The sequence below is a fragment of the Ovis canadensis genome, chromosome 15, assembly GCF_042477335.2.
Source record: "Ovis canadensis isolate MfBH-ARS-UI-01 breed Bighorn chromosome 15, ARS-UI_OviCan_v2, whole genome shotgun sequence".
NCBI lineage: Eukaryota > Metazoa > Chordata > Mammalia > Artiodactyla > Bovidae > Ovis > Ovis canadensis.
This window is the reverse complement of record NC_091259.1, coordinates 24,465,583-24,490,202: the sequence shown is the minus strand read 5'-3', so window position 1 is coordinate 24,490,202 and position 24,620 is coordinate 24,465,583. Positions and strand designations below refer to the sequence as shown.

At 37.2% G+C, this 24,620-nt stretch overlaps 1 protein-coding gene across 1 annotated transcript in view; it reads right to left on the bottom strand.

Annotated features, from left to right (window-relative positions):
• GUCY1A2 (guanylate cyclase 1 soluble subunit alpha 2) overlaps window positions 1–24,620 on the bottom strand; it is a 468,086-nt gene that overhangs the window by 42,122 nt on the left and 401,344 nt on the right. The window contains exon 7 of the mRNA XM_069554938.1: window positions 6,722–6,876. Within this exon, the coding sequence (XP_069411039.1) occupies window positions 6,722–6,876 (155 nt within the window). The remainder of the gene's footprint in view (window positions 1–6,721; window positions 6,877–24,620) is intronic.

The window sequence follows — 24,620 nt, the reverse complement described above, 5'->3', positions numbered from 1 at the left end:
TGTGAAACTGTACATAGAATATCCTAAAGATGCCACCAGAAAACTACTAAAGCTAATTGGTGAATTGGCTAAAGTTGGATACAATATTAATTCACAGAAATCTCTTGCATTGCTATACATTAACAACAAAAGATTAGAAAAGGAAATTAAGGAAAGAATCTTATTTACTATTGCATCAAAAATAATAAAATACTGATGAATAAACCTATGAGAGGAGGCAAAAGACCTTTACTGAGAAAACTATAAAACACTGATGAAAGAAATCAAAGACAACACAAAGAGATGAAGAGATATACTATGCTCTTGGATTGAAAGAATCAACATTATAAAAAGAACTATTACTACCCAAAGCAATATACAGATTTTAGTGCAATCTATCAAACTACCAATGGCATTTTTTCACAGAATTAGAACAAAAAATTTCACAATTTGAATGGAAACATGAGACCCCAAGTAGCCAAAGAAATCTTGAGAAAGAAAATGGAGCTGGAGGAATAAGGCTCCATGACTTCAGACTATACTACAAAGTTACAACAATCAAGATTGTACAGTACTGTCACAAAAACAGAGATCAATGGTACAGGATGGAAAACTCAGAGATAAACCCACATACCTGTGCTCACTTAATGTATGACAAAGGAGGCAAGACTATAGAATGGAGAAAAGACAGTCTTTCCAATAAGTAGTGCTGAGAAAATTGAACAGGTAAGAATGAAAATGGAACACTCCCTAACACCATAACCAAAAATAAACTCAAAATAAATTAAAGACCTAAATGTAAGACTGGACACTATCAAACTCTAGAGGTAAAGGAAAAACACTTTGACATAAATCACAGAAAGATCTTTTTGACCACCTCTTAGAGTAATGAAAAAAAAAAAAAACCACGCAAAAGTAAACAACTGGACCTAATTAAATTTAAAATCTTCTACAGAGCAAAGGAAACCATAAATAAGATAAAAAGACAGACTTTAGTTATTTTGCAAACAAAATAACTGACAAAGGATTAATCTCCAAAATATACAAACAGCTCATGCAGCAAAATACCAAAACAACAAAAAACCCAATCAAAAAAATGGGCAGAAGACATAAGTAGACATTTCTACAAAGACGACATACAGATGGTCAGAAGCATCTGAAAAGATATTTGATATCATTAATTATTAGAGAAATGTAAATCAAAACTAAAGAAGTATCATCTCATATCATTTATAATGGTCATCACCAGAAATCTACAAACAGTAGTGCTTCCCTGGTGGTTCAGTGGTAAAGAATTTGCCTGTCAGTTCAGGAGACAAGGTTTGATCCCTGATCTGGGAAGACCCCACATGCAACTAAGCCCATGCACCACACTACTGAGTCTGTGACCTAGAGCTCAGGAGCCACAACTACTAAGCCCACGTGTCACAACTTCTGAGGCCCAGGCATCCTAGAGCCTGTGCTCCACAGCAAGAGAAGCCACCTCAATGAGAAGCCACATGCCACAACTAGAGAAAGTCCATGCACAGCAACTAAGACCTAGCACAGCCAAAAATAAATTAAATTATTTTTTAAAAAAGATATTCTGGAAGGGGATCTCTTAGTTTAAAAAAAAAGAAAAAACTACAAATAATAAATATTGGAGAAGGTGTGGAAAAAAGGGAACCCTCTTGCATTTTTTAGTAGAAATGTAAACTAATAAACCCACTACAGAGAACAGATGGAAGTTCCTCAGGAAACTAAAAATAAAACTCCCATATGACCCAGAAATCCAATTCTTGGGCATATATCCTGAGAAAACCACAAAGCAAAAAGACACATGTATAACAATGTTCATTGCAGCACTATTTATAATAGGCAGGACATGGTGGCAGCCTAAATGGCCATCAACAGAAGACTGGATGAAGAAGATTTGTTACATATATACAATGGAATATTACTCAGCCATTTAAAGGAGGAAAACAGTGCCATTTTCAGAGATGTGGATATACCTAGGGACTGTCATACAGAAGAAACAAGGCAAAGAGAGAGAAAAAATATCATACATTAAGGCATATATTTGGAATCTAGAAAACTAGTATAGATGAACCTATTTGCAGGGCAGGAATAGAGGTACAGATGTAGAAAACAGACAAGTGGATATAGGTGGAGAAGGTGATGGTGAGATCAGTTGGGAGATTAAAAGAGACACATACACTTTACCATGTGTAAAACAGAGAGCTAGTGGGAACCTGCTCTGCAGCACAAGGAGCTTAGCTTGGCACTCTGTGATGACCTAGATGGGTGGGATGGGGAGGGAGTGGGCAGGAGGTCCAAGAAGGAGGGGATATATACACCTATAGCTGATTCACTTTGTTGTACAGCAGAAACTAACACAGTATTGTAAAGCAACTATACTCCAATTAAAAGAATTTGTCAAAAAAAATATACAAATAATGCCGGAGAGGGTATGGAGAAAAGGGAACCCTCCTATACTATTGGTGAGAATGTAAATTGGTACAACCACTATGGAGAACAGTATGGAGGTTCCTTAAAAAGCTAAAACTAGAACTACCATATGACCTATCAATTCCACTCTTGGGTAAATATCCATAGAAAACCATAATCCAAAAGCATACATGCACTCCAATGTTCACTGCAGCAATATTTACAAACAGCCATGTCATTGAAGCAAGGTAAATGTTCATCAACAGAGGAATGAATAAAGAGGTGGTACATAAGGTATACTTACACATGGAATCTAGTTTTTAAAAATATACAAATAAACTTATTTACAAAACAGAAGCAGGCCTAAAGATATTGGAAACAAACTTAAAGTTATCAAATGGAAACGTGGGGCATGGGGGAATAAATCAGGAACTTAGGATGAACACATACACTCTACTATATATAAGATAGATAACCAACAAGACATAGGAAACTCATAACCAGCAAGACACAGGAAGCTATCAAATATTCTGTGATAACCTATATGAGAAGGAATCTGAAAAAGAATGAATATATTTATATATATATAACTGAATCACTTTGCTGTACATCTAAAACTAGCGCAACACTGTAAATCAAGTATACTCCAATAAAATTAAAAAGTTAAAATTTTTTTTTTTAAAAAGGTTGTCTGAAAATTTCAAAATAATCAGCCAACATTGGACACTTTACAGCATTTAATTCAGGAAGTACAATTGGAAATTTCCAGCTCTTAGAGCTTAATACTTAGTTTTATGTCACAAATTCCTATTTGCTTTAACTTCAGTTTTATGTGTATATTTCCTCAGAGGTAATGTCCCTGAAAAGTCCATCAGACATTTCACTGTGAGTAAAATGGAAAGGGAAGTGTACTCTATACTTGTGGATTTATAAGTCACCTATATTGTGTGAAATAGAACAATTATACCTAACTGAAGTGTATACATTGGTGTGTATAAAACCAACAGAAAGCACCTAGTCACAAATACATCCATAATCTGAAAACCCAGTCAACTGAGATCATATACCTAAATTTAGTGTTCTAGAAACTTATCAAGAACCAAAGTAAATTGTTTTTGATGGTATCCAAGGGGGAGAAAAAAGGCTTCACTGATAGTTCAGTTAGTAAAGAATCTGCCGGCAATGCAGGAGACCCTGCTCGATTCCTGGGTTGGGAAGATCCGCTAAAGGGATAGGCTACCCACTCCAGCATTCTTGGGCTTCCCTTGAGGCTCTGCTGGTAAAGAATCCACCTGCAATGTGGGAGACCCAGGTTCAATCCCTGGGTTGGGAAGATCCCCTGAGAAGGGAAAGGCTACCCACTCCAGTATTCTGGCCTGGAGTACTCCATAGACTCTATAGCCCATGGAGTCACAGAGAGTCGGACATGCCAGAGCAACTTTCACTTTCACTTTCAGATGGAAATGGGATTCTCAGGTAGCCCTAGTCTTAAAGAACCCATCTTCCAATGCAGGAGACATAAAAGACATGGGTTTGATCCCTGGGTCGGGAAGATCCTCTGGAGAAGGGCATGACAACCCACTCCAGTCTTCTTGCCTGGAGAATCCCATGGACAGAGGAGCCTGGCAGGTTACAGTCCATAGGGTCGCAAAGAGTCAGACACGACTGAAGTGACTTAGCATGCAGCATGCAGATAAAAATGGATGTTAACAGTCACTGGTCCAATTGCTCTTCTAAAACTTAGGAAGACAAGTTGAAACATCAAATAGTTTGAATTCTAGGATCTCAATAATTAGCTACATTTCCATCAAGGAAATGGGAATGACTACTTCCTTTCAATCACTGTTCTCTTTTTTACAACCTTGGAAATCTTTTTAAAGTACAAATCTGGCCAAGTCACACCTATGCTTATAACTCTTCAATGTCTTTCTTTGCTCTTAGGGTTAAGCTGAAACTTCTTAACATGTATTATAGCTTCAGTTGGTCTGATTTCACTCTATTTCTTTCTTCAACCTTATTTTAGTCTACTCCTCCTCTTATTTTATTTTATTTTATTTATTTTATTTTTTATTTTTTTTTCCTCCTCTTATTTTAATACTGTGTTCAGGGTTTCTTGACCTCAGTACTAGTCTATTGTAACAAAGTGTTTACTTTCATACATCTACCTTTTGGTTTGTGGTCTCCTCCATGAAGATGGAGATCATATTTATGCTGTTTATTGTTATAACATTAGTGCCTATCATAGTGCTTGGGATATAAAATAAAGTGTTAGTAGAAATTATAAGATTTGGGACCAGTAGGAGAAAGTATCTTTTACAGTCTACACAGATGGCAGCTCAACGTGTTTATCTATGTCCCATTTATGTTTTTATCAGGGGGAAGTTGTTGGAGGTGGGGCAGATCATAATAGAATAAAAGGTTTCAATGCTTGTTATATTTGAAATGATTCAATGTTTTAGACATTATGGATCACCAAGTATCATTACAAACTTGGTATCATTACCACCAATGTGATAAAGGTTATGAAAATTTAAAGACAGCACCAAAATGCTCAGACTCTGTGTGACTTGTGGGGTTTCCTTTACTGGTTACATGTAAACAAAGCCAGCCACAGCAATGACAGTTAAGCTCAAGATATGAGCTCCTTGCATGGTTGATCCATTCTTTACACATCATTTTTTAAATAATGGAGTTTCTGTAAATCTACACTGACTTATACTAACAGGAAACATAAATATTAGCTCCATGATGGAAAAAATCATAACCATGGTAAAAGGATATATGTTTGGGGGTTGATCTTCAGGAATTTTCATTACCCTGTGGTCTAGAGCCCAAAGTGCATAGATCTAGAGAAGCTTCAGATCAGTGCTGAAGCTTTTGAAGAGATTTAATATAGAAATCTTTGTGACATCATCTATATTATGCCCAAAATTGTGTCAGAAAAATTGGGAGAAATTGAAAAGAGGCAATACCCTTATATAAATACCCTAAAATGACATGTAGTTCTTAGGAAACATTTTCTTGCTTTTATATTTGTAATTCCTTCCCTTTCTCATGTGCTCCCTAGGAATCAGGAAATATTTCTCTTTCATCTAAAAAAACTTAATTTCCTTTTATATAGATGTGGTATCAAAAGCTTCAAAATATCACCATTTTGTTTCTTACTATAAGTCAACATTTATTATGTATGTATTTAAGCTTCCTGCTCCTGGGGATTTTGCTGTTGTTGTTAGCCTGAGTAAATGTGGTAGCCATGTTCATAAAAAATATCAACGGCACTATTTCTACTTTAGAGTTTTAAGAACTTGATATCTGAGTCATTTAAATCATGGAACTAGTGAAATAGCTTTTACACCAAAGCTTACTTAACATTAGTCCTCCCTTGTGGCTCAGCTAGTAAAGAATCTGCATGCAATGTAGCAGACCTGGATTCGATCCCTGGGTTGGGAAGATCCCCTGGATAAGGGAAAGGCTACCCACTCCAGTATTCTGGCCTGGAGAATTCCATGCACTATGCACTGTATAGTCCATGGGGTCACAAAGAGTCGTACACGACTGAGTGACTTACTCACACACACACATACACACACACATATTACTTAACATTTAGCCAAAACCTATCGGGAGATATTCATACTGCTTTCTTAGTATAGAGATGTTTATCTTACCAATGTATTTGTTTAAGAAATTGATAAATATTTATAGAGAGCTTATTATGTGCTAAACATTTTTTGTAAGTTTTGGAGATATAGTGGTGAACAGACTTGGTCTCTGCCCATATGAAGCTTAATATCTAGTGGGTGAGATGACATCTACCAGGCACAAAATAAAGTTGATTTCAGCTGTCGAAATGTGTAGAGTTGTCAGATATGACCTTTAAGATAAAGTTTGAAGTTTTACTCTGTACCCAGTATATATTTAGAGTCCCTATTTATATTCATTATCCAGAAAAATAAAAAGAGACATATCTTTTCTATCCAAAGTCAAATGACTTTTATAAACATTGAGAAACATTTTGAAAGTATTAGAATTTCCAATGTGATGCAGACTCTTAATATTTTCTCTCCTGTGTTTAAACAGGAATACCTAAGAAGGACAGAGACTGTGGGAAATGACAAACCTGATTTACCACTCAATCAAGACAAGTTTTCTGTGTCCTTTCTTAGGGTGCAATTTAAATTTTGTATCATAATTGCTATCTTTCAGACTGGATGGATCTACTCATTATTATCTTAGAGAATAACAGGATCAAGAAAAAAATAGGGTGTCACAAGTGACAGGCTATTAGCATTAGGCAATGACAAAGAACACTTACTGGTAAGTGGTTGGGCTGACATTGATGCGTCGAGGATGACTTCCTGATTCAAATTTGCTTGCCAGAGTGACATTATTTCCAAACAGGCAATATCGTGGCATTCTTACCCCAACAACTCCAGCCAGCACAGAGCCTGAGTGAATGCCTATCCTCATCTAAAAAAGAAAAGGAAAAAGAAAAAGGATATGTTTATGTTTTCATTTGGTATGCAATTATTTTAATGAGAGGTTGTTACTGTTGTTCAGTCGCTATGTCATGTCCAAATCTTTGTGACCCCGTGGACTGCAGCATGCCAGTCTTCCTTGTCCTTCAGCATCTCCCAGAGTTTGGTCAAACTCATGTCCATTGAGTCAGTGGTGCCATCCAACCATCTCAGCCCCTTCTTCCCCTCAATCTTTCCCAGAATCAGAGTCTTTTCCAGTGAGTTGGCCCTTTGCATCAGGTGACCAAAGTATTGGAATTTCACTTCAGCTTCAGCATCAGTCCTTCCAATGAATCTGAAAGGGTTGATTTCTTTTAGGATTGACTCATTTTATCTCCTTCCTGTCCAAGGGACTCTCAAGAGTGCTCACAAGCACTGGAACTTGAAAGCATCAATTCTTTGGTGCTCAGCCTTCTTTATGGTCCAACTCTTACATCCATATATGGCCACTGGAAAGCCATAGCTTTGACTATGAAGCCTTTATCGGCAAAGTGGTGTCTCTGCTTTATAATACACTGTCTAGGTACTGCTGAACTATTAGACTCCTAGCTTCTCAAAGACAGGAACTGGGGGTCTTAGTCATTTTTATCAGCCATATCTGGACTATTTTACTATCAGTGAACACAGATGTTGTGGAAAAAATGAATGAATGGTTTATTATAAGAAAAAACCCTATATTTAATTTTCTACATGAATCCAGTTGTGTTTCATGTTAAATCAGGTTTATATGTACCTAATATGCTCTAAATGTTCTCCCTCCAGTTATTCTCACATAAAACCTTCCTTTTTCCTTCATAGCATTAAACACAATTGTAAATTAAATGTTTATATTTCTTTTTATCTGGTCATTTTAAATATTTTCCTATTTTAGATTTCTTTTTCTAAATGTACTAATCTTCTCTTTGTAAAACCTTATCTTTTGCTAATCACATCCACTGCATTTTTTTTTTTTAGATATTGTGATTTTCATTCCTCAATATTCAATTTGAACATTAAAAAATCTTTCAGGTATCAAATTAATTTTTGAACATACAGAATAATAGTAAAATAACTGTTTTAATACTTTTGCCTACTAATTCTAACATAGGCTCCAGTTCTGTGTCAATTTTGATTGAGCAATTTTTCTCAGTATTATGGGTTATATTTTTCAGCTCTTCTGCCTAGTAATTTTTTTAGATATCATGAATTGACTTTATTGAATGCTGGTTATTTTTATATTCTTATATATATTCTTGAGCTTTGTCCTTGGATGGGGTCGAGGTACTTGGAAACAGTTTTTCTTTTTTCTTCTAAGTCTTGCTTTTTAAAATTTGTTAGGCAAGTCATGAGCTGTATTTCATATGGACTAATTATTTCCCACTACTGAGGGAAGAACCTTCTGAGTATTATACCAAACGCCTATGATTTATGAGGTTTTTCAGTCTTCCTGGTGGGATTAGACATTTTTTCCAAGTCCTGTGTGAATTCTGGGAAATTTTTTCCCTAATCTTTTCAGGTGTTTTTTCCCCACTGGGCTAAGGTAGTTTTGTCATGTACAAACAATAGTCAGTAATTTAAGGAACATATAGGAGGCCCATTGGAAGATCTCTGGTAGTCTCTGTACAACTCTCTTAGTGGTACTCTGTCCATAAATTCTAGCTTTCTTGGTCTTCATAGACTCTCAGCTTCAACTCTTCAACTTGGGGAGTTTGTTGAGTTCCTCCTGATTTGTCTTTCCCTAAACAACTTGAACATATCCCTCCAAAATATGCCAGGGAAATCATATGTTTCCTCTTGTTCTCTTGACTCTCAGGCATCACTGCCTTCCATTGCCTAATGTCCAATGTCATGAAACTGTTCTTTTGTACAATTTGTCCATATTTTTAACTGTTGATGGTGGGAGTATAAATGCAGCCCCTGTTTTTCCACATTTGGTGGAAGCAGAGATGAGACATATTTTATTTTAGGAATGCAAGTTACCTTAAAAATTTAGGCCTATATCTGATGAGAGATTGTCTATTTGGATTTAAAAGTTAAAAAAGGCAATTGCTAGCATAAGCTCCTATGCCTGACACAAAGTGAGGCTAAACAAACCAAAATGCTGGAGTTTGGAGCAGAGAAAGTTTTGTTGCTGAGTGATGCAAGGAGACAGGTAGCTCACGCTCCAAAAAAATTTCAAGGTCCACAAAGTGTTTCAGCAAAGCATTTTTAAAAGTAGGTGAAGGAGGGGGCTTGCCAGGTATGTGTATGTGATCAGTTCATGCACAGTTCTCTGACTGGCTGATGGTGAGGTAACAGGGTGGTGTCACAACAATTAACATTATCAGGCACTAGGAGGCACCGGGCTATGTGTTCATGATCATGAAGTAGTTAACAGCTTCCATTTGGTGAGGGGCAGGGGTTCATAATTGTAAAACTCAGGAAATGCACATCAAACATTATTATCTAGGTACCTCAGAGAGGACATGTGGGAAGGCCTGTCCCAGGAAATCCCCATAGGGTCCTGCTCAGTTATATAATGAATGGTAGTATTCCTTATAAACAAGCATAAAGCAGTGTTTTCTAATATTAGCAAAGCGTTTTGACAAAATATTATTATATATCTTTGGGCTTCTATTTGCTTTCAGAGGGTTTATTATATTAAATTAATTTTAGGACTGCCTAAAAACACCCAGACCTTAAATACTGTCAAGTTATTGATAATTAAAGGTTGACAAATAAAGATGTCAGGTTGGACCTGTGATCTTTTTAAGTGGAAAGACAGCAGAAATAATCAAACAGACACATTGTACAGCCTCTATATTCTGTGTTTTTAGTCTCAGAAGAAGACTCCATACCTCACACAAACTATATTGAAGGGTTATATGGTTCCACTTCTGCCTCATTTCAAAAGACCTGAAGCTGTTTCTTGTTTTAAAACCAAGTTATCATAGTGATAATTATTATAACTTAAAAAGTACTGAAGACAAAACCCCCAGTATTCTTGAGAAAGGTTGATAGCGAAATGGTCATTTTGAAAAACCCTTATCTCTTAGAAGACTACTAGAAAATATGCATAAGAATATCAATAAACACAAAAATTGCTCAGATTCACTATTTCTATCACTATTTATAATGGAACAGGACTCAGAAAATTATTTACTCTTGGATGTAAGGAGATACCATTAAGAACTTACAAGGTTAATCATAAGACTCTATTCATTATTTTATTTTTACTTTTTTAACAGCTTTTTGAGATTTCCTAGTAATTGCTACCTTATAAAGAAATCACTGATTGCCACATTCAGAATCTGCCAAAAGCATGCAGCAGGTAGGCAAAGGAGAAAGCTACTTTTAACTGGCAGTGAGGGATTTAGATTTATTTTGGCAAGATTAAACTTCAATTGGTTAACCATCAGTAACATTTACATCCATCTAGTCAGTATACCCTAGTTAAAGAGGATTGCTTTGCACTAAACCAGTAGTTGTCAACTGGGGCCATCTGTGCCCCTCAGTAGACATTTGACAATGTCTGGAGACTTTTTTTTTCCCACAGCTGGGATGGAGAACTACTACTGGCATCTTTTCAGTAGAGCTAGGGCTTCCCTTGTGGCTCAGCTAGTAAAGAATCCGCCTGCAATGTAGGAGACCTGGGTTCGATCCCTGGGTTGGGAAGATCCCCTGGAGAAGGGAAAGGCTACCCGCTCTAGTATTAGGGCCTGGAGAACTCCATGGACTGTATAGTCCATGGGGTCACAAAGAGTCGGACATGACTGAGCAACTTTCACATTCATAGAGATTCCCAGGATACCTTCCTCATGTGAAAGAATTTTCCAGTCCAAAATAGCAATAGTGCTGAGATTGAGAAACCCTGCATTAAACAGATATAGAATACATGCTTTAATAAGATCAATGCTTTGGTGAATAACACTAGACTTCACTTTTTAGAGAAAGTTTACGAAATAAATTGTGCTTGTCCTAGGGATTTATTGGAAAAACACAATAACTTTAAGATCTATCTTGAAATTAGCATATCTATTACTCAATCTTCCACACTTATATGAAATGTATGAAATAATGCAAAACTTAGAGGTATATCAAAATTCCCAATAATCAAAAGGTCCAGTTATTTTCATTATACTCTACTGATTATTTGCCAAGGAACATAAGCAACTGCATTTTAAGATAATATTTCTTCGAAAACTCTTAAAAAGAGAAGATTTACATAGTTCAACCTCAGCTAGTCAAGACTGTTCTGATTTAGTTAAGTAGGAATGTTTAGATTGGGAGGGCAGTACAGATCCATTAGTCTAGCTCCCTCAGTTTATAAATAAAGTCAAAAGAAGCACAATGAAAAGAACAAATTAGTGTTAGAGCTAGCTATGGACTACAGGTTAGTTGACTCTGGGTTTAGTGCACTATAAAAAACACCCAAACTAAAATATATATATATTCTTGGGCTGTTTTTACAAGGCCTATCAGACCAAAGAAGAGAGTAAAAAAAAAAAAAGATTTAAACTGGTTTGCCTACTTTACATACACAGAAGGGCTAGCACTTTACAATTGAAACTAAAAAAAAAAAAAAAAAGTTATGCATTCATTAAGCCCAGGATCAGAAGACTTCCACCCCTCTTCCATCCTTGTTCATGCTTGTGTGTGTGCTCAGTCACTTCAGTCGTGTCTGACTCTTTTCAACCCTATGACTGTATTCTGCCAGGTTTCTCTGTCCATAGGAATTCTCCAGGCAAGAACACTGGAGTGGGTTGCCATGCCCTCCTCCAGGAGATCTTTCTGACCCAAGGATCAAACCTGCATCTCTTATGTCTCCTGCATTTGCAGGCGGGTTCTTTACCACTAGTGCCACCTGGCTTCTCCACACTAAATCTTTCTAACTGGCCTACTCACCATATCCCCCAAATGCCTAGTATACCCATACCTCTGAGTTTTTACTCATGTTAATAGCCTCACCTGAAATGCCATCCAGATGCTTTACTAGATACTCAGAGTATAAAGAAGAACCAAAAGTGTGTGTACCCTTTCTTCTGGGAGTTTTCATCTGAAGTAAAAGAGTAGATAATTGAAATTATAGTAAATTGTAAACAATTGAAGTGTTTTTTAAAAGAACTTTAAAAAAAGTTTTGAAAAAAGAAGGAAATGTGTAGGCAGTAGAGGGGTAGGGTTGACCAAGTCAGGGACATGAGATCACCCTTAAATAGTCTTTGAGCTTCGTGCTGAAGAAGGAATGATTTTGGCTAGGTGGAGAGGGGTGGCACACTTGTAGTTAGAGGAGTGGGAGGTAAAATGAAAAAAAAAAAAAAAACAGGCAAAGATCCTAAAACCTAAAGAGATTTGGTACATTTCAGCACTGAAGGAAGGCAATTCAATGTGGCTCTTGCTTAAAGAAAAAGTAAGAGAGAGAGACAGGCAATAAAGCTGAGGGAGTATGCCTGGCAGATCACACGGAATAAGATTTCCTAGTCTTAGTTCTATTGACATTTTGGGTCAGATAATTCCTTTCAGGGAGAAGTTGTATTGTACATTGTAGGATGCTAAGAGTCCCTGGCCTCTATCCATTAAATGCTAGCTGTAGATCGAAAGCAGAGATTATGTTTGGGTAGTTCTGTTGAATAACCTAAAAGGTATAGACTTTATAAGCATTCCTAATTCCATTATCTACTTAATAGTGGAAAGCATTCTCAAGCCAATAGCACTGTGATTTTCTTTAGGCCATTTTCTTTCTCCTACTCCAGGTCCAGGCGTAGGCCCTGACTGGTAAGTGTGTGTCAGTCCTCCAGTGTTAGTAATTAATTTAAACAATTTAAATAATTAATTAAAAAATTTTAAATGGCACTTTAAGCGAGGTCATTAACATGAGTTAAAACACAGAGACATTGGATATACTAGGCAATCTGAAGATGTGGTGAGTAGGCCAAACAGAAAGATTTAGTTTGGAGAAGCATGAACAAATTTAAGCTAATGGGAGAGAGAGAGAATCTCAGAAATTATGTGAGAGCTACAAGAAGAGACCTCTTTTCCCCAAGATGGTGTGTTACACATTTTGAACAGAACACAATGTTCCATTTTGGAACTATGATGTTGAAGCTTGGAGCTTAAGGGGACCACCTTATGGAACCTTAGGAGGAAGCTAACATTGAGTAGGAAAACCAAAGGGAAAAAAGAAATCAAAGTCATAGTAACATCACATTTTTAGTTGTCTCTAGCCTCAGGTGAAGTTAGTCCTACCTCTTAGCTTTTCAGTAATGAGTCAATGCATCCCTTAATTGTGTCATCTTTTTTACTCTGTCATTTGCAAAACAAGGACTCAAGTCTTTCTGTTCACTAGCTATATGGTTTTAGTCAAGTTAACTAGCCTATCAAAAGTTATGTATAAGATAATAATCATAGTACCTTTTCAGAGAGGCTGCTGGCAAAATCAAACGAGGTAAACTATAGGACAACAGTAGGCACTGAAAACAAAAATTTCCCTTTCTACACTTGGCGGTAGGTAGCCATTGCAATGCTTATAGTGTGAAGGATAAAGTCACATGCTTATTTATAATTTAGTAAATAGATAGCAGTGGAGAAGACTCTTGAGAGTCCCTTGGACAGCAAAAAGATCAAACCAGTCAAACCTGAATATTCACTGGAAGAACTGATGCTGAAGCTGAAGCTCCAATACTTTGGCCACCTGATGCGAAGAGCCAACTCATTGGAAAAGACCCTGGTGCTGAGAGAGCTAACTTAGGCAGGTTGATAGGCAGTCCAGGGTCCTTTAAGGAGGAGGTGAAGATTCTCCCTCACCTTCTTCCTTAAGCCTTGTGCAACAATGTATCTTCCCTGAGAGAACTGGCTTTTCTTTAGATCTGGGGCTAATGAATACACAGCAATCATACATGTTACTCATGGAAAATGCTTTTCTTACACCCCATTATGTTTTTCTTAGTCTCTATGTTAATAATTATAATGGCAACAAATCTTGCCTGGGAACTTGTTTCTCAGCAAAAATATATCTCACCCAGAAACTCAGTTATACAGAACTCATTCCTTCTGGTTAATCTTGTACTAAAGTTGTCTCAGGATGTATGCCTTGGGAAAGGGTCTGGTGGAACTTTTATGACCTTGAGACTTTCTTTGTATCTATTCTCAGTAGCCAGTTAAAGTTATATGATGCCCTGCTTAAACTAGTGAGGTGGGTCCTCTCCTACCCTTTTACTGGAAGTTTTCTCTAATCCTTTTTCTCCTTAATGAAACTGTTACACAAAGCTCTGAGTGACTGAGACTGCATTTCAGGGAATCCCTCTCCTTTGGAGACCGTGACTACCGGTATCATTCACCATCAGCTATCAATGCTGGGAACGACTGAAGGCAGGTGGAGGAGAGGACAACAACGGGCGACATGGTTGATGGCATCACAGAATCAACAGACAGGAGTTTGGGTCAACTCTGGGAGACATGAAGGATAGGGAAGCCTGGAGTGCTGCAGTTCATGGGGTCGCAAAGAGTTGGACATGACTGAGCAACTGAACAACAACAAATTAATTTACTAATTCTGGAATGTCCAAGTGAAATTAAAATCATTATTAACATTATGATCCTGAAATAGTCCTGTTTGAGCAAGACGAAATACCCAAATCAAAATAGAAAATATGCAGTAGAAAAAGAAGGAAAATTTCTAGCAGAAAATTGCCAGTTAACTGTTTACTGATGTATGCATTTAAGTATGGTCCTTAGATTTATGTCCTGGAGAATGAAATGGCAACCCACTCCAGTATTCTTGTCTGGAGAATACCATGGATGGAGGAGCCTGGTGGGCTACAGTCCCAAAGAGTTGGACACAACTGAGTGACTTCACACTTCACTTAGATTTATGTGATTAAGATTTTTAGCTTTTAAGAGTGGCCAAGATGGTGGAGTAGGAGGACTCTGAGGTCACATTTTCTCATGGGCATACCAAAATTACAAAGCAACTTATCCATTGATAAGAAAGACCATTAATGGAAAAGATTGTGTACAACTAAAGTATCAAGAAGGAACCACAACAAGACAGGTAGGAAGATCAGATGCACAGAATAGTCAAGATCAATACCCCAAGTGGGCAACTCACAAATCAAAGGGTTGTTACATGGCAGAGGTTTTCCCCAAAGAGTGAGAAGTGTGAGCCTTACTCCAGGCTCCCCAGTCTGGGGGGTCTTACACCAGGATGACAAGCCACCAGACTACGTGGCTTCAAACGTTGAAAGGGCTTACTTTTGCAAAAGCCAGAGGGCTAGGGAAAATGTAAATGCTACTCTTAAAGGGCACACACAAAATCTCACATGCTCTGGGACCCAGAACAGGATCAGTAATTTGAAAAAAGCCTGGTTCAGATCCACCTACTGATTATGGAGAGAGGCATGAGGCAACTGGGTCTCACCTTAAGGACATAAACAAACACTGTGGCAGCAATCTGGGGGGATTGTTTCTATGAGAAAAATGGTGGTGCTGGCAAGCACAATTTGGGGACCCTCCCTCTAGCTTCTTAGCATTAGGATCAGCTCTGCCCACTAGCATGTCTGCACTAAGACCAGGATACCACAGGACAAGCAGCTAGCTGGCCAGGGACAGAGACCCTCTCACCAGCAGGGCACTGCCTTAAGACCCCCTGAGCCCCCAGCCACTGTGGGACTCAGTCCTGCCACCAGCTGGCAGACAACTATTTCAAGACCACCAGGACCCTGTAGCTAGAGACTCTTAAAATCAAGCTCTTCCCACTGGTGGGCTAAAACCAGCCTCAAAATTCTCTTGGGACCAAGCCATACCTCTGCTCACCAGTGGACAGACACCAGCATCAGGACTACCACAATCCCACAACTTGCTGTGTTAAGACCTAGCCGATCCACTAGCAGGCTGAATCAGCTCAAGGACCCCTTGGGCCCCAGTCTCATCCACCAGCAGGAGAAAACCAGCTCTGGGGTAATCTTGGGCTCCACAATCCTTAGGATCCAGTCCTACCCATTAGCAGACTTACACCAGCTTTGGGACACCTATGCTGCAGCCAGGTGTGTGAGGAATTGGCCCTGCCCAACACCAGGCTGACACAAGATCTGGATCTTCCAATTCCATTACCACCAATCTTGGAACCAAGCTCCACCCTCCAGTGGGCCAGAACTAACCCTGAGGCCCCGCAGGACCCTGTCACTAGCCACTTTGTGACCTTACCCTGCCTGCCATGGGCTGGTAGCCACTGCAAAAGCAGAGCCCAGCAACTGACCAGAACAAGGCCAATCATGCCTACCAGACCACATACAGTAGTCAGCCAGTCACAAGAAAAGAATGTACATAGCCCACAAAGGGGGCACCCCTAGAGCATAGAGAACTGGTGACCAGAGGGGAGTGTACTGCTAAGACACATAGAAAGTCTCCTACCAAGGCCACTTCCCCAAGGTGGGAACATGTTATCAACCTACTCAATATTAACACATAGAAATAAAAACAACAAATTAGGCAAAATGAGACAGCAGAGGATTATGATCCAAACAGAGGCACAAGATAACGTCCCAGAACTAAGAGAAGCTGGATAAGCAATCTACCTTATATAAAAAGGAATTACTGACCAATATCACTGGTGATCATAGATGCAAAAAAAAAATCAACAAAATGTTAGCATACAGAATTCAAGAAGATGACACACCAAAATCAAGCGGGATTTATCCCAGGGATGCATGGGTGGCTCAACATCTGCAAATCAATCAATATGATATACCGTATTAACAAACTGAAGAATAAAATCATATAATCATCTCAGTAGCTGCAGAAAAATTTTTTGACATAATTCATCATTCATTTGTGATGATAAAAATTTTCAATAGAGTGGTTATTGAGGGACTATACCTCAACATAATAAAGGTCATATACGGCAAACCTATGGGCTTCCCAGGTGGTACTAGTGGTAAAGAACCCACCTGCCAATGCAGAAGATGTAAGAGACACAGGTTTGATCCCTGGGTCGGGAAGATCCCCTGAAAGAGGGTATGGCATCCCACTCCAGTATTCTTGCCTGGAGAACCTGATAGACAGAGCCTGGCAGGCTAAAATTCACAGGGTCACAAAGAGTCAGACACTACTGAAGCGACTGAGCACACACACATGACAAACCCATAACCAACATTATACTCAACAGTGAAAAGATGAAAGTATTGCCCTAAGATTAGGAATAAGACAAGAATACCTATTCTTGCCACTTTTATTCAATATACTATTAGAGGTTCTAGCTATAACAATCAGTAAGATAAAGAAATAAAAGGATTCCAGATTGGAAAGGAAGATGTGAAACTATTATTTTTGGCAGATGATATGATATTCTACATAGAAAATTCTAAATATGCCACCAAAACCTATATAGCACTCATCAATGAATTCAGAAAAGTAACAGAAGATAAAATTAATATATGAAAACCTGTTGCATTTCTATGTTCTAAATCACATATCAGTGAAATTAAGAAAACAATCCTATATATAATTGCATTCAGTTCAATTCAGTTCAGTCACTCAGTCGTGTCTGATTCTTTGCAACCCTATGGACTGCAGCATGTCAGGCTTCCCTGTCAAGAATAAAATACCTAGGAACAAACCTAACCAAGTACTCAGAAACTATGAGACACTGATAAAAGAAACTGAGGAAGACACAAACAGACGGAAAGATATACCATATTCATGGATTGGAGGACTGAATATTGTCAAAATGATCATATTATTCAAGGCAATTGGATAATACAGATCAACACAATTCTTATCAAAACATCAATGGCATTTGTGGAAACACCAAAGGTTCTGAACAGCCAAAATTACTGTGTTGTGTGCCAGGAATTTACATACTATTGAAGGTCAATTATAGTTAAAACAAAACAAAACAAAACAAAACACCTCAGAAGCAGATCATTTTTTGTGGTTACCAGTGGTAGGAATTTGAGTAGTGAGAACTGGATGAAGAGAACCAAAAATTACAAACTTCTAGTTGTAAGACAAATAAGTACTGGAGGTGTAATGTACAGCATGATCAAGATATGACCAATATTGTTACTATTGCTCTATGTTACAAAAGCTGTTAACAGACTAAATTTTAAGTGTTCCCATCACAAGGATTTTTTTCTCTTTTAAAAATTTATATATATATATATGAGATGGTCACTAAACTTACATGTTCACTAAATCATTACAGCATGATTTGACATACACTGTATCCTTTAAACTTATCAGTGCTGTATATCAATTATATATAAATAAACTGGGAAAAAAGATTTCAAGCTATTGAATAGTAAAGAGATTAAATAGATTATTAACATTCTTAGGCAAGATTGAGGAAAACAAGTACTTCATCCTTATACCAGAATTGGTTAACATTTATTTATTATAAAGCTTTATCATAAAATTCTCCTTTCACCCATAAAATCAGGTTAATAAAACTTCCTTTTACATAGTTTTATCTTATACTCTTAGTCATAACAGTATATTTCTGACACGAAACAATCAATTAATGTTTTAAGTTCTAATTTCAAAAGCTCAGAATTCTTAGGAACAATGCTATCAACCCACATAATCTATGTAGCTTTTACAATTTCCTCTTGTTTCTCTGATGTGGAAGAAAATGGGGAAATATTTTCTTGTGACATATTTTCTTTTGTCAGTGGCCTCAGTATCCAGTCTAGTGGTATGAACAAGCAGCACTTAAAGCAAAATATCTTACTGGGTTCATTTTGATTATTACAGAGGTGCCAGTCATAGATAAATTTCACTTTATAGGGAATATTTGACCAAAAAGTGATTCTTATCACTGGTATGGCAACATACAATTTCTATATTTTCAATAGGGAGGATATTACCCTATGAAAGATGATTAGGAGGGCATGCCTAGAATTTATTGTGGATGGCACTGAAAACAATATTAGAGACTGCTGGGAGATATAGCAATATGGCTCAACTTCACTACTGCCTTCTTACAAGACGTTAAATATGCATATGTGGTTATTTAAGTACATGTGATATCTGATGAAAGATTTAAATTTGCCCCAACTTTTAAGAGTATTTTTATTAAGGCCTATAAGCTAAATCTGAAATTTACTTTGTGTATAAAAAATGCTTAAGGAAACGTTTTTCAAAGTATGAAATTGATAAACTAATTGAGATACTTAACTATGCAAATATTTAGAAATTACTAGCATATTATTTCACAGAACATACTATTTTATGCTAGAAATATCAAACGTTGATAAATCATTTAACAGCATAGTGTCATACTTTAAACACATATGGAAATGCTTTTTTATAGTAAAGACTACCAGCAAAATTAAAACATGATAAAGATATTAAAGAAATTTAAGAAAGTCACTGATACTATTTTCTATTAGCATTTGACTTTTTTTCTGATATGTAGAAAGGAATTAAAAACGCTTTTCTGACAACCAGTCTTTGGTTATCTATTACCAGTGATGCTAAGGAAATGTTTATTCTACTAACCTTATCTAAAATATTAATCAAAATATTCAATGATATTTTAGTCTATTAAACATCATCATTAAATTGTACAAATTGAAATATACTTTTTACTAATATCACAAAGGCATCCCTTTGTTAATTTTTAACAAAGCCTGTTAGCTGATAAAACTTCAAAGCTCTTAGAAGTTTCTATTTTGAAACTACTAGAAAATATTGCCACTGACTTCCTAACTTTCTCTTTTAATTGACAGAAATCCTTTTCTGTCAAAATGAAGACCTTAGTAACAAGCAATCTGGAACAAATTTCCAGTACAAAAGAAACTGTAAAATATTGTGGATTCAGAAAAATGATTTAAAAAGCTCAAGCATGTAGAAATATAATCCTTTGAAATGAATAAAGGGATTTAGAAAGAATTCCATTATTATGAAGTGTGCATTTATCAATTATGAGCTAATCCATCTAAACTATCAAACATACACATTATGTATGTATGTATGTATTCATTCATTTATTTGAATTTTATTCTCAAGATCAAGGACTAAATTCAACCAGCAGAATAACTTTCCTAAAAAAAAAAAAAACCAACTCTGAGTCTTTAAAATAGCAACCTGCTGCTGCTGCTAAGTCACTTCAGTCGTGTCTGACTGTGTGAGACCCCACAGACGGCAGCCCACCAGGATCCCCTGTTCCTGGGATTCTCCAGGCAAGAACACTGGAGTGGGTTGCCATTTCCTTCTCCAATGCATGAAAGTGAAAAGTGAAAGGGAAGTCGCTCAGTCATGTCCGACTCTTAGGGACCCCATGGACTGTAGCCTACGAGGCTCCTCGGTCCATGGGATTTTCCAGGCAAGAGTATTGGAGTGGGGTGCCATTGCCTTCTCGGAATGGTAACCTGAGAGATGCACAAATTTAAAGAATGCAAAATAATCTTTGCTCTGTCATCCCATGAAGGAAATGTGAACTATAAAATGTGGGTCCATGTTCACCTTTCAACCACACTTTTCCTTTGCTCCCCTCCCTTTCATATCCCCATTGCTCTTCCCAAGATTATTACAGGACAACACAATCTCAGACACTTGCTAGGCACTGTGAGTGATACAAAGAAAAAAAAGACTATTCTCTTCCTTCAAAGAATTTGCAATCTTAAAAATATAAGATAAAAATCTTATTCTTTAAGAAAAATGATATATGTGTTCAACAAATATCCAAAATTTCAGATATTAAAATTTCTATTTTACAATTTTATGAAAATTAAAAATAAAACCTTCAAATATATTATTTTCCACTTCAGTTCAGTTCAGTTCAGTTGCTCAGTTGTTTCTGACTCTTTGCGACCCCATGAATTGCAGCAGGCCAGGCCCCCCTGTCCATCACCAACTCCTGGAGTTCTCTCAAACTCACGTCCATCGAGTTGGTGATGTCATCCAGCCATCTCATCCTCTGTTGTCCCTTTCTCCTCCTGCCCTCAATCCCTCCCAGCATCAGAGTCTTTTCCAATGAGTCAACTCTTCACATGAGGTGGCCAAAGTATTGGAGTTTTAGCTTTAGCATCAGTCCTTCCAATGAACACCCAGGACTGATCTCCTTTAAGATGGACTGGTTGGATCTCCTTGCAGTCCAAGAGACTCTCAAGAGTCTTCAACACCACAGTTCAAAAGCATCAGTTCTTCGACGCTCAGCTTTCTTCACAGTCCAACTCTCACATCCATACACGACCACTGGAAAAACCATAGCCTTGACTAGACGGATCTTTGTTGGCAAAGTAATGTCTCTGCTTTTGATTAGCTACTACTTAATAAAAATACTACACCTGTATGAGAAAGTGGCATATATTATAATGATGTCCATGGTTACTGTTGATAACTGAATGTTTTCAAGGAAAATTTAGTTCATTTGAGGTCTCAAAAGTTCTGTATCTCAGACAGAAAGCAATGCATTGATAGAAGTATAAAAAAAGATTTTAAAAATTGAGTTTGATTATTAAACATTAAAAACTGTTATCTTTTGTAAGCCATACCTTTTTTTGACTGATTTTATAAGACAATAGCATAGACACATTACTTCTGAGTTACAATGTAGAACTCTAAGCTACATATTTTAATGAACTGGGGAACTATAAAATTGCTTTGTGGCTCTCCCTTCAAGAGACTTTGATTTAACAAGTCTGGAATAAGGCTTGGACATTAGGATTTTTAACCCTCTCTAGGGTTTCTAATGTGCATCCAAAGTTGAGAACAAGCATAGAAGCATTTTTGTAAGTTTCACAGATATTTTTACAAACTATCACAACTGTAGGAGTGAAGTAGTTTACATAGCTCTACCTTTCTTAGCAAATAGTTTTAGCCAACACTGTGTAAATTCCCTTCATAAGGTATACACACATATATGCTGCTTTTCAATTTGGGAAATGAAACACAGTATTTCACCCTGTTCCCAGAAAACACAGTATTCCTAGATACCTCTTAAAAACATCTTAAAAATGATATGTATAACGAAAATATTAGAAAATATGATAGAATTGTGAATACTCCTCCTTGAAATTTCAGCACATCTGTTTTTGGATGAGTAGAAACCCAGTCTCATCTATACCATATCATATCATCTCCAGTGCTGCAAGAAGAAAATAAAAAATTTAGCAACTCATGCTAAAATCACTCAAAACTCAAGACTTCTTTTAGTGCTGCTTTAGTCTAGCTGTCCACTTTTTGTTTTGATGGTATATTTTAGTACAAAATAAAAAAGCAATAGATTCTCACTAATCAATGAATCCATGGAATAGACTAAGTCATCCAGATTAGCTCTACTTTTTTAAAACATAAATTTACTTATTTTAATTGGAGGTTAATTACTTTACAATATTGTATTTGTTTTGCCATACATCAACATGAATCTGCCACAGGTATACATGTGTTCCTCATCCTGAATCCCCCTCCCACCTCCCTCCCCATACCATCCCTCTGGGTCGTCCCAGTGCACCAGCCCCAAGCATCCAGTATCATGCATCAAACCTGGACTGGTGATTCGTTTCATATATGATATTATACATGTTTCAATGCCATTCTCCCAAATCATCCCACCCTCACCCTCTCCCATCTGTGTCTCTTTTGCTGTCTTGTATATAGGGTTATCATTACCATCTTTCTAAATTCCATATATATGCATTAGTACACTGTATTGGTAGAGTGAATTAGCTCTACTTTTAACCTGGACTTTGAGAAAAAAAGTTCGGAAGTTTGAAATGAATGTATGAATGTAAATGAATGTATTATTTATTTGTAATTAGTATACCATTGATCTCATCCAAGGAAACAAAAAAGAGAGATCAGAAATTAGAAATTGCCCTTTCAAAAAGTGAACTTGGTAAATGAAGAACCTACACGAAGTAATCATCAACGACTAATTCTGTATATGTTGCCTGTGCCAGAAGGTCAATTTTAAGGAATCTCTTCACACATGAACTAGAATAGCCAAGTGTGTACTATTTGTTTTGACTACATTCCCTCTGACACATGAAATTCAGAACAAGAAATCTTTAGTTTAAGCAAACAAACCTCTTTAATGAAAGATGAATTTCTGATTATTACTTTGTGTTTAATAACATATGACTTTACAAGATATACAGTCATTTTGATATATTTTATTATGGTACAAAGTCACTTGCAGATTCCTAAACATATTCAAGCTACTTTGCTCCCCTGGGCTTTTATTGTTGCTTGCTTATCTGCTTAGATTGCCTTCTACCATTTCTCTGGGGGTAATTTCCATTTTCTTAATAGAAATATTTTTGATTTTTTAATTTCCGTAAGACTTATTTCCATTTTCTTCATAGCATAGCCATCATTTCTGATCCATGCCTATGTATAAATTCTTCCCTCTGCTTTCCTCAATTCTTCCTCTTAAAAAAATTCAAATATATTTTCTGTTCATTGTTCAACTAGGTTGCCTTTTTTTATATTGAGATGTATGAGATTTTTGCATGTTTTGGGGATTAATCCCTTATTGGTTGCATCACCTGCAAATATTTTTTCCCATTCTATAAACTGTATTTGCATTTTGATTATGATTTCCTTTGTGTGCAAAAGCTTTTCAATGGGGCCAAAGTCCCATTAATTTATTTTTTCTTCCTGGGTATTAATTTTTTTATCCTATGACTTTACAAAATTCATTGATGAGCTCTACTAGTTTTTGACAGCATGTTTAGGATTTTCTATATATATTATCATGTCATCTGCAAACAGTGTTAGTTTTCTTTCTCCCTTTCCAACTTGAATTCCTTTTATTTCTTTTTCTTCTCTGAGTAGTGTGGTTAGGACTTTCAAAACTATGTGGAGGAAAAGGGATGACAGTGAACATCTTTCTCTTGGTCCTGAACTTAGAGGAAATGCTTTCAGCTTAGAGGAAATGCTTTCAGCTTTTCATCATTGATCAAAAGCTTAGTTGTGGATTTTTCATGTAAGGCCTTTATTATATTGAGGTATGTTCTCTCTAGGGCTTCCCAGGTGGTGCTGTGCATATGTACTAAGTCGCTTAGTGGTGTCCAACTCTGTGTGACCCTATGGAGTGTGGCTTATTTCTCCTGCACTGGCAGGCAGGTTCTTTACCACTAGCACCACCTGGGAAGCCTTTATTATATTGAGGTAGCTTCCTTCTACGGTTTCCCAGGTGGTGGTGATGGTGCTGCTGCTGCTGCTAAGTTGCTTCAGTCCTGTCCGATTCTGTGCGATCCCATAGATGGCAGCCCACCAGGATCCCCCGTCCCTGGGATTCTCCAGGCAAGAATACTGGAGTGGGTTGCCATTTCCTTCTCCAATGCATGAAAGTGAAAAGTGAAAGTGAAATTGCTCAGCCGTGTCGGACTCCTAGCTACCCCATGGACTGCAGCCCACCATACTCCTCCGTCCATGGGATTTTCCAGGCAAGAATACTGGAGTGGAGTGCCATTGCCTTCTCCACCAGGTAGTGCTAGTGGTAAAGAATCCACCTGCCAATAAATGAGACCTAAGAGATGTGGGTTCGATCCCTGGGTCAGGAAGATCCCCTGGAGAAGGGCATGGCAACCCACTCCAGTATTCTTGTCTGGAGAATCCCATGGACAGAGGAGCCTGGAAGGCTATAGTCCACCTGGTTGCAAAGAGTTGGACACGACTGAAGCGACATAGCACACATACATATGTTCCTTCTGTTCCCACTTTCTGGAGAGATTTTATCTTAAATGGGTGTTGAATTTTGTTAAAACCTTTTTCTGCATCTATTGAGATGATCATATG